The sequence below is a fragment of the Gadus morhua genome, chromosome 14 (assembly GCF_902167405.1).
Source record: "Gadus morhua chromosome 14, gadMor3.0, whole genome shotgun sequence".
Classification (NCBI taxonomy): Eukaryota; Metazoa; Chordata; class Actinopteri; order Gadiformes; family Gadidae; genus Gadus; species Gadus morhua.
This window is the reverse complement of record NC_044061.1, coordinates 20,319,622-20,331,217: the sequence shown is the minus strand read 5'-3', so window position 1 is coordinate 20,331,217 and position 11,596 is coordinate 20,319,622. Positions and strand designations below refer to the sequence as shown.

General features: G+C 45.0%; 1 protein-coding gene across 2 annotated transcripts; it reads left to right on the top strand.

The window, feature by feature from the left end:
• Positions 1–719: 719 nt before the first annotated feature.
• igdcc3 (immunoglobulin superfamily, DCC subclass, member 3) lies at positions 720–10,831 on the top strand (the record flags this gene model as incomplete). Of its 2 annotated transcripts, none has more annotated exon segments than XM_030377280.1 (6): positions 720–884; positions 1,491–1,679; positions 2,118–2,222; positions 2,450–2,585; positions 3,663–3,876; positions 4,938–10,831. In XM_030377280.1, coding segments are annotated over 6 exon segments (929 nt in total), but the record flags the coding sequence as incomplete, so codon positions are not given.
• Positions 10,832–11,596: the final 765 nt, after the last annotated feature.

The following is an 11,596-nucleotide window of genomic DNA, read 5'->3' as shown; positions in this document are numbered from 1 at the left end:
GGTGTCTGGCTGCCAAACTGGAGATCCACTCTATTCAGTCCATGGAACAGCTTCTTGCAAGCTTCAGGAATAGCTTATCAGAAGAGGAACAGATACCACGTAAAGACAGGTGTAATGGACTGGACCTGTGGCAACAGATCTGAAATGCATTTTTTCCAAGGTTGGGCTTTAAATCTAAACAAACAGACTCTGAGGTGCTGGGCCCTCTTAGGGAGGTAGGGAGTAACGTTTGGAGGTAGAAAGGATACACCATGAATAGAACATTTTAGAAAAGGACAAACAAAACCAGCTTTAATGCATTACATTGAAAGTGATCAAGCAAAGAGAGTGTTGCAACACACTTATCGTAGAATTGAAAATTTGAAGAATCTGGGGCCGTTAAAAACATTTTGACAGTGTTTTATTCTCTTCAGTTGATTTTAATTAATTAGCTATTTTTCTCTCTCTCTCTCTCTCTCTCTCTCTCTCTCTCTCTCTCTCTCTCTCTCTCTACCTCTCTTTCTCTACCTCTGTCTCGCAATTTACTTCAATTCCAAATTAGAATGGGAAATAAGCATCCAATGGCCAAAGCACTTTAAAATTATGCAAAGAAAAGAATAACAAACTGCTGTCAAAAAAAGTTGAAGGAAAGTACCAGCACGAGTAGAGTCTGAACATGAGGGAAAGGAGTTCATCTAATGAGTTCCCTGTCCCTCTGTGCGTGTCTCTATGTCCCCCAGACCCGGTGGAGATGGAGTACCAGGAGGCGGTGAGTAAGGTGACCCTGCAGCAGGTGGTGGGGGACCTGGAGCCCTCCACCAGCTACAGCTTCTACGTCAAGGCCTACACCTCCCGGGGGGCCAGTAAGCCCTCCAACCCCGCCACCCAGAGCACCCACGGAGAAGGTAATACACACGCACACACACACACACACGAACACTCTCTCCCACTCTCTCTCTCTCTCTCTCTCTCTCTCTCTCTCTCTCTCTCTCTCTCTCTCTCTCTGTCTCTGTCTCTGTCTCTCTCTCTCTCTCTCTCTCTCTCTCTCTCTCTCTCTCTCTCTCTCTTTCACTCGCTCTCGCTCTCTCTCTCTGGGTTCTAGTGTTAAATCTCTCTGGGTTCTAGTGTTTATTTATATACTGTTTATCTCTGTATTCTGATGTTAAAAGGATCTCTGGGTTCTACCATTACATCTATCTGGGTTCTGCTGTTGAATCTCTCTGGGTTCTGCTGTTGAATCTCTCTGGGTTCTGCTGTTGAATCTCCCTGGGTTCTGCTGTTGAATCTCTCTGGGTTCTGCTGTTGAATCTCTCTGGGTTCTGCTGTTTATCTCTCTGGGTTCTACCATTACATCTATCTGGGTTCTGCTGTTGAATCTCTCTGGGTTCTGCTGTTGAATCTCTCTGGGTTCTGCTGTTGAATCTCTCTGGGTTCTACTGTTGAATCTCCCTGGGTTCTGCTGTTTATCTCTTTGGGTTTTGCTGTTAACTCACTTCTGGGTTCCCCTCCAGTGCCGCCCGCCCCGTCCTTCTCCACACGGAGGATCAACAGCAGCGTGGTGCAGGTCCTGTGGGATCCCTCCTCCAAGATGGGCCCTAACAGCGGCTTCAGGCTCTTCTACAGACGGACCCATGCGCCCCAGTTCACCGGCCCCTTGCTGTTCCCCCGCAACGCGTCCCGCTACAACATCTCCCAGCTCGGTCAGCAGATTGCAGCACACAAACAGACACATAACATACACACATAGTTACACACAGATACACACACACACACACACACACACACACACACACACACACACACACACACACACACACACACACACACACACACACACACACACACAAACACATACACAGCACGACAACGCATCCTACGATAACACACAGGCCATGACAACACTCACACACCGTGCCACACAAAAACACACACACACACACACACACACACACAAACACACACTGTGCCACACTCGCTAATACACACGCTCACACAGGCTAAACCATGACGAACCAACCCGTCCTCATCATTGCCTTACTAACCTGTGTGTTTTACCCCTCCCTCTTCCTAAAAAGAGAAGAACGATGGGGAGGGCTGATGCGTGAGTTGAGCTTACCATTTCCTCCGGCTCCTTCTAGATCCTTCTCTGGTCTATGAGATCAAGATGCTCGCCTTCAACCAGCACGGAGACAGTAACACCACCGTGCGCTTCGTGTCACTAAGGGAGACGGTGGAGAAATCAGGTAACCACATCCTCCTCCACCCTCACCCCCCCCCCCCCCCCCCCCCCCTCCATCCACACCAACATCCTTATCCGTGCTTTGGTTTGTGGTGCATCGATTTTTGTTGTTCTTGTGTTAATGTGGTATTATCTGTGTGTTCGTCTGTTTGTTTGTTTATGTGTGTGTGTGTGTCTGTGTGTGTGTGTGTGTGTGTGTGCGGTTGACAGGATGTGTGTGTGTCTCCTCAGTGCTGAGCACGCCGTGCGACTGCGTGAGGGACGACTACGCCAGGACGTCCACCACAGGCATCATCATCGGCATCCACATCGGCATCACCTGCATCATCCTGTGTGTGGTCTTCCTGGTGTTCAGCTACAGGGGCAGGTGGGTGGCGGCGGCGCCGTCCCAGGGACACGCTGCGCACACACGCGGTGGATCCATGCTGAGTTAGGAGCGCGCCGGGAGATACATTGGTCCCATGCAACTGTGTTTTTAAATGAAAAACGACTAGCGTTGATTATTAGGAAAAATAATAGCAATAATAATTTTACGGCATTTAGCAGACGCTTTTATTCAAAGCGACATACAATAAGTATATTTGTCACAAGAAGTGCATAGATATATTGCTATTGGTACGGAAAGGATGTTCATAGAACCAAGTCCAAGTACAACCTTGGACTTGGTTGTACTAGGCTAACCAATTCCCCGTGTTACAGCAATGATAGCAGCTACTGCAGTTGCTACACAGTTAAGTTCTATAATACAATACAATATAACACAATTCAATACAGGGTACAATGGTGGCCAGAAGGGAGGGAGAGGGAGATAATAATACATTTAATTATAAAAAGCTTTCAAGCTTTCAAGGTATCAAGGACACTCTATAAATAATGTGCATCTAAACAAAAAAAGTAGATACATGGTCAATAGCAGTCACACACATGATCTGACAACACTGAGAATATGGACATAAAACACAGGGACAAAAACAGAGAAACAAGTGTACAGGACGGACCTGGATGTAGAGATGAAAACAAGTTAAACAGGAAAATAAAAGTGGTGGTGCAAGTAGTATCAGGAGGCGGAAAGGAAAGTTGAACTAAAAATATGTGTTTTTGACTGAGTTTTAAAGGTGGATATTTTTGTGCTTTGTCAAATCACAAGCGGTTCACAGTAGTTGATTACGAATATCAATATTAGCCAAGAAATTAGATATTATTGCAAATTGAAATAAAATATATACTTACATGTGTATTGTAATGTGTGTTGGTGCGTGTGCGTGCATGCATGTGTTTGTATGTTTGCGATTGCATGATTATTTGGGTGTGTGCGCCCATATGTCTGTGTGTGTGGTTGTATGTGTGTGTGTGTGTGTGTGTGTGTGTGTGTGTGTGTGTGTGTGTGTGTGTGTGTGTGTGTGTGTGTGTGTGTGTGTGTGTGTGTGTGTGTGTGTGTGGTTAGGTTATTGATGTGCAAGACAGTCCAGGCCACCCCCCCAGCCGGGCGGTCCTCTGTGCTGGAGTCGTCGTCGTCCCAGGGGGCATCAGGGATGATGAGGGCCCCCTCCAGGAGGGAGGTGGAGGGGAACGGCAGCGTGGCCTGCAAGAGCTTCCCTGAGAGCAACGAACTGCAGAGACTCTTCTCCTCTGGTCCCAAACCGGGAGACACGTTCATGGTGAGCCGAAGACTGGTCTAACTCATTACACAACACGTACCTGGTGTACCTAACGCTAGTCCAACACACGACAAATACCTGGTGAGTCCAGCACTGGTCTAATGATACACAACACATACCTGGTGAGCCAAACACTGGTCTAATGATACACAACCAATATCTGGTGAGACTAATACTAGTCTTTGAAGACAGGAGACTGTTTGAGACATTGAGATTTTGAGCCTGTAATAAAAGACAGACTGTTACTTTGATAAAAGACAGATTGTAACTGTGATAAAGGGCAGAATGTAACAGTGATAAAGAACATATATTATTGGAAATTACTGGAAAGAGGACTTATAGATTATTGGATATTACTGGAAAGAGGACTTATAGACTGTAAGTGTGGCAAAAGATTTATTGATTATAACTGCGACACAGGATTTTAAAACTTGAATGGCAATGGTAGCGTTTCCGACAGTGTCAGCATTATGATAAATAACCAGGATTTTAGATCCTTTTCAGACCTCGCGTCAAGAGGTAGCTTGCATCTAAATCCCCTTTATCGATTACCAAAACCCCGTTCCGAATTGATCAGGGACATACCATGACTGCATTAATCACACACTTGTCTTGTAATCATTCACACTACTCGGTCATGGAAACCCCTCATCAGTGATTTACCTCTGGGTTTCCAGGTTTCCTTATTTTTGACCTATCCTATTTGAAATATCAATTTTTTTAGAGAAGCTAGCAAACCTTCTTGACTAGTGTATCCAAAGCCATCATTTGTGTTGTAATGGAAAATTCTGAAAATTATGCATAGGTCTATCCATGTTTGCATATAGACAATCTTTCATCTTAGAATAAATAAAAACTGCCCAACATATCATGTCAAGCTAGCCAGTTTGTCAAGTGTAAGCCAAGCGTGTCCAATATTGGCTCTAGCGATTGGTCGCAGCTGAGCCTATTGAGCGAGTAGCCCATATGCTAAGTCGCCACAGGAAGCAAAATGTAAACCAACATGCTTCAGCCCTCTCATGGTAGGATTCTAAAAGCTGCCCTGCTCTTTGTGTTTCCAGTCAGAAAACACCATGCAGCTCTCTACAATACCCCTCGACGAGTTCAGCTTGGAGAGAGACACCGAGGCGCAGTTCCAGCAGCCGCCTGCAGAGGGCGTTCCGCGTCAGGACCAAGGCTAACGATGTATGAAGGCCGATTTCTCACACCACTCTCCACAGTGGCGTGGACTCTTTCGCTCACTCAGGTTACACCTTTTTTTCCTTTATTTTTTTAAATCAATAAGTTACAAATTATATAAGGTCCGAGACCGAGCCCTGCCGTGCATGTGGCCCGGTATTGGAAAGCTATCGGAGGAAAAGGTGCTCGCAGTTAGCTTTGCAAGGCCGCTGAACGGTCGGCTCGGTTAATTCGGTACTTCTGAATTTTTTTTCGGATTTTCCTTGATTCATTTTTTTCCGTTTTAATTGCCAGCGGCACGCTGTCCGAATATTGAAATCTCTAAATATATATAAGTGCTACATGATGCGTATTTATTGGTGTTAGCACTACTTCTAGCGGATGTGATAGACTGCTGCTGTCCACACTCCTCCTACCCATGATTCCTCAGCCTCGGCGCCAGAAGACTTTGGCGCTCCTCCAGGGAGTTCATAGATTCTGTCTCAGGACTTAGTTTTTTTCATATCAGCAGTTTATATTTTCAGTTTTTTTATTTTTATTTTTTCAGCCTTCGTACACGCGATAGCCTTGGCTATGTGAACTTTTTAGGACTGAACAAAAACCTACCTCAGCCGTGATGAATGTGTTGTGTGGGAAGCTTTAGGCGTGTGTCTTCCCCTTGTGTTCAATGACTTTACATGCGGAAGGACGGACTCGACAGGAAGCCCCATGATCAGGTGCCGTGCTACCTCAGATGTCCCCCAACTGTCACCCCCCCTCCCCCTTCATCCTCCCAACCAGCCCCCCGCCCCCCTGCTCCTGCTCCTGCTCCTCAAAGCGGAACAAAAGAAAAAGAAACGGAAATCCAACATAAAGCACTTCCAAACGCTGAAGTTCAAAGTTCTACCTCAAGAAGATGTTGTTTGCGCTGTCGTTGTTGTCGTTGTTGTGTCTGAGTGTCTGTGTGTTGCATAATGAGATGTCCCATTCTCTGAGCCTCGGCCCTCTTTTACAACCATTGTCAGTAGCTCCCGAGAGCTGAAAGGCTAACAAGATCGATTTCTTTAATTGTTATATGTTTTATAGTGTTCCAGCGTAGTCTTTTGGGATTTTGTTTTATTACTCGAAGATCAAATTCAGTCTCAGTTGCTGCATTGGAATAAAAAGACTGTTATTGAATCATTGCACCACTAAGAATACTTTTCAGGAATATCTACTGCAAAGCGATATATGCTACTTATGATGGATAGCATTCAAAACAAACTCACATCCTTTATCCGGATCTCAGAAAACTGCTAGGGTAAACAGATTATGTGTGTGTGTGTGTGTGTGTGTGTGTGTGTGTGTGTGTGTGTGTGTGTGTGTGTGTGTGTGTGTGTGTGTGTGTGTGTGTGTGTGTGTGTGTGTGTGTGCACATATATGTGAGGGTGTTTATGTGTGTGTGTTCGATTTGCTAAAGTTGGTATAAATATGTGATGTATGTCTATAACATTAAGCACAACAATACATGGTGTTAGGGTACCAGAGCTCATAACGAAATTACCCAATATAAATGTGCGAGTGTAAATTACTTTGTGTTATTTTTATGGTTTAAGCCTTGATTATTCTCAATGATAAACGATACGTTTCTGCATAGTTTTGATTACCTCTGTTAAGGTGCAGCCCTCTAGTGCATTGAAGGACCACTCTGGCCTGTTTGTCTTCACTCCAGGTGTTAAACTCTTGACTTGACTTGACTTGCTTGCTTAAGGAATACAATAATGATAGAGCTAGATGCCAGCTAAGCAGAGAAGGACTATAGAGAGAGGGGTTAGATAAGAGTAAAAGAGGTTAGGAACACACTAGAAGGTTACTCTCTATCCTCCTGTCCCTGGGGCATTCTATTTCCTGTCCGCGATTGTCACTCAGGTGTTCCTCAGATACACGCTGGTTGCCTGGTTACCTACCTCAGCCTCTGATTGGGTCCCAGCTCAGGTCACTTCCTGCTTGAAGGAAACCACACAGACACATACACATAAACAAACAGACTCACACAGAGGAAGGGTAACATTTGAGGACCTTGACGTTGTGTATTAACTATTTCACTTGGATTAACAGTTTATTCAACAGTTTTTTCTTTCTGGAATGTAATTGTATAAACAATTTCATGGTGAGCTTATTTTATGTATTTCTATTTTTATTATTATGTTCTTGTGTGTTTGTCGATTGCTATTGATATATATTTTATTGTAAACCTACACATCTCGCACCACGGTACAGTATCCGTTGACCCAAAGGGATTTGATTATCTCTCCCGTTCCAACTGCTCCCCTCTCTCCCTTCCCTCAATGCTCTTCCTGTTGATCTCAGTCTTACCTCTAATACTACCACTGTACTACTTAAGCATGGCATGCTAGGGGTAGTGCTGCTTGATATGCAAATCCAATCGCAGCGGGTATTGGGAGAGTGTTGTGTGTCCGTGATGTACACCGCGGGACCCACCAGGCCCACGCCCAAGGCCAGAGCCACGGCACATCCTCACCCAACCGAAAAACAACCGTCAGCGACATATCGTCATGTCTTTGTAGTCATTTTTATGTTGTGTCACCCGTGTCGCTCAACATTTTCCTCTCCTTTTTCTCTCTCCATTCATCTTTTGTACATAATTGTACTCATTCTTGGTGTGATGTTCAAAGTATTATGTTACGAAACGTCCAGCATAAGAGACTCCAGGGTCAAACATCCTACACCTCCCGTGTGGAACTGTGTAGAATTAATACATATATATATATATATATATATATATATATATATACATACGTGCTCACAAGCACAGATGTACTTTGTACTGATGGGAAAGAAGAAACTCGGCACCTTTCATCTCTCATCAGCCATGCTCGGTTGGCTCTTCCATAGGTTCTGTGTTGCGGCCTTGCAGGTTTTATTAGCATCCACCTCAAGCTGGTTCAGTGAGGGCGCAGGGGAAGTGCACATTTACACTCACTTGATTACTTTCTCGTGGACAAAAGGTTGGCTCTAGCAGCTGTTGCAGATTTCCTTTCTCTGTGTTGAACCCTGGCGAACTGTGAACACTTCTAGATAGAGCAGTCAGGGAGCTAGGTTGCTAACGTTAACGCCATTTTTCCTTCATCGTACCGATTCTCTCAAACTAGCTATAACTAATACTCAGGTCCATATGAAATATACAGAAGGGGGAGAGCCCAGAGTTGGTGGTTTTCATTAAGTGTGATGGTCTTTGCCTGACGTTTAAAGTCGTAATGTGTACGATTAAGCTCCTCCAATGCGGGGGATATTCAGAATTACAAAAAAATCGATAGTGTTCTGTCCTCTCTAACTGGATGTGCAACAGTGTGATGCAAACTAGCATAGCTCGACTAGGTGGCGTCTGTGGGAGTGTCAATTCTTGTAAACAGAGAGGTACGGGCTGGCCAGCATTTTTCCTTGGTAAAATATGTTATATGATGGGATTTCTTTGATTTAAAATCACTATAATTCAGCTTTGACTACAGATATGTCACGGTCATTTTAAGCTTGGAACTAGTTGCAATGTTACACATGCGACTTCAACTATCTGAGGCTGTTATGCGGTTCAGCCAAGAGCTTCCTGCTTTTTCGTGTTGACCACGTTAACCTCTGGAGAGTGGAGGGTAGACAGGCTCTGGGTGACTTAGACAAGCTCCTTTCCTCCATGCTGGCCCCAGATGTAAAGCGCTGGAGTCAGGCCATCCTCTGACGGCGAGCCCTGCTCTCCCTGGGCGTGGCTTCCAGTCGGAGACCTCTGCTCCATTATGAGGAATCCATCACTGTGCCACCAAATGACCATGCCATATGATTGTGAATCGACTACATTTCATATGCATTTATCTTTCTGATGTCCTGCTCCGAAACGACTGTACGTGTCAAATAATGCTGAATTTAAAGATTTTTCTAGTCATTTATACTGTTGTCAAATGGTGATGAAATGTAAATGTGATTTATTGTCTGCAATCAGTATTCTATTTCTATTCCTCTGTGCATAAGGCAGACTAAATCCAATGTATGTAAAGGCCAGTAGAGGCAGAAAAGACCTTAGAAAAGTGGAAAATAGCAGGCGGCTAACGTGTACATTTAGCTGAGATGAAGTGTGGTAGTTCTTTCATTATTGGACTTGTGGTGAACACTGTGATATTTAAGCCCGGCCCGGCCCCCTATATGGTGATGTTAACGTCCTAAACACTCAGTCACTCCCATTGAAAGAGGCGGCGTGTTGATGAAGGCAGGTTGTCGTGACCCAAACCCAAACCCAACATACACACACACATCCCATCCTTGTCACCGTGACGATGTATTGGGGCTAGGGGTGGGCGGGGGTAAGGGGGGTGATGTCAGCACTGTGACCTCAAGACTTCAGGAACAACGGGGTTTCTGCCTTCTTTCTTGTTGTCGCTTTTCTTTTACCGGTCGTACTCTCTCTTTCTGACGCTGTGGGTGAGTGTCACTTGTTCTTCATGCTGCATCTGAGGGAGAAAGGGTGGACTCACCTTACAGCAGGGCGTTTGCTGTGCTCTAAGTAAAAACAACAACACAACACACACAACAAAGCAAAAAGAGACTCGAGCCATTCTTCCGGCCTATCACAGCCGGCGTCGTTTTGACTCCTGGCAGTTTCCAAAACGCCGTGATTGAAGCACCTCTGGTCTGCGGCGAGCCGGCTCTTCGTAGCCTCGATGAGTGGGTACTCAGGTGTGTGTGAGGAGTGCCCCAGGCTGGATGCATCAGGGTGAATAAACAGCCACGGCAAGGAGAGAATGGCTGCATTGCCCTTGCCCCCCGGTTATGCCGCTTATCTTCTATGTGACGCATGTTTATTGGCATTTCCTGGGAAGGCGAACTGTGTTTGGGTGCTGGTTTCAATGTGTTTGGATGCGGTTATTGATATGATATACAGTCACATGACGAGGTATGTCATGGTCTACCACAAGCCATAGGTCCCAGCAGGGTAAGAGATATTCAAACACTTCCAAACCAGGAGAGACATCTCGAAAACATCCAGACGTTTTCTTTAGTAAGCCTACATATATATTTGATTTAGTGGATTCATGATAGAGGAGAAAAAGTCTGACTTTTTGTAACCACTATAACAAGAACTTTAACAATTACCTTTATGCTCTGCAGTTTGTGTTCATTACTGCAGGGTTAGAATACGGTGCTAGCCTGAAACCAAATGCTGTATTCAATGCTGTGCCCAGCCAGCACTGTAAGCTAACTCACTAAGCTAGCTCACTCTGAGCCAACATGACGACTCCTCCTCACCAGGCTAAAGTAGCCACCCAGAGGGAGAGGGAGAGAGTGAGGAAGACAGAGAGCCATGGAGAAAGACAGTCTCACTGTCCATCTCTCTATCTGTCCTTTCAACTTTCTGTCTGTCTGTCGAATCTCTCTGTCTTTCCATCTGACTTTCTGTCTCTGTCCATCTCTTTCTCTGTCTATCTGACTTTCTGTCCGTCTATACATCTGTCTGTCTGTCAGTGCCTCTGTCTGCCTTTACTGTATCTGTCACACTCGAATTCCGGTGAAGAAATATTTTAAAAGTTCTCAAAGCATCATCAGGGATCGCTACTGTCGTTTTTAAACTGTGCTATTCTTAAAGATGTATACATATTGACATATACTGAATGTTGCGTATGTGTGTATGTATATGTGTAAAAAGACATTGATTGACCATGTTAATGGTTTGTATCGTTTTAGAGTTCCTTGTGCAACACTGATCAAAGAAACAACATTGATAAAATAATAAACTAGATCTAGTAAAAATATATTGTGATTCAGCCTCTTTATTTGATGCCCTATGTGTTTGTCTTTGTGTGTGTTTAAACCATTGAGTAAACCAAACGCATTCTGCCTAGGTACCCAAGCACCAACATACCATAAGTGTCGCAGAAGACCACTGATTGGTTAACATTCTAAATAATATGTTCTTGAAATATACACCCATTCCGAACACACAACCTCAAATGTAGATGAAGAAGCACAATACCGCCTGAAGACTCCTCCCACTTTCCTGTTTAGACTCCACCCACTCTACTTGTCTTAGATTTAACCCAATTCCCTCTCCCTATCCTTATATTTGACCCCCCCCCCTTTGGCCCCCATCTCAATCCTCAGAGACCTCTCCTATTTGCCATCTATTGGACTTCGCTCACAATGCTTACGTAAAACCCCGTCCCCCTCATAGATTTCTTCCACTTTCTGCCTACCAGACTCCGCCCACTTCACTCTGTGATTCCTCCTGACTTCCTGTAGCGCAACAGGCATGCTGTTGTATCCGTGAGCGGTGTAACAGCACTAATCAGTGAGGCTGACGGCTGATGAAGCATGCACTGTGTACACCTGAGCAACCAGACGTTGTTAAGGAGGAGGGGAATCTGCGGCCGAGGCGATAAGTCATTGTGACTGGGTTGTGGTCCTTCAGGTGTCGGCCAGGTGGACGGCTGGTGGAGGGCAGGGGAACACAGCTCCCAATCAATGACATGTGTGCTGTGGTCCAATTACTGCCAGCCCCACTGGATCGCTGGACTAGAGC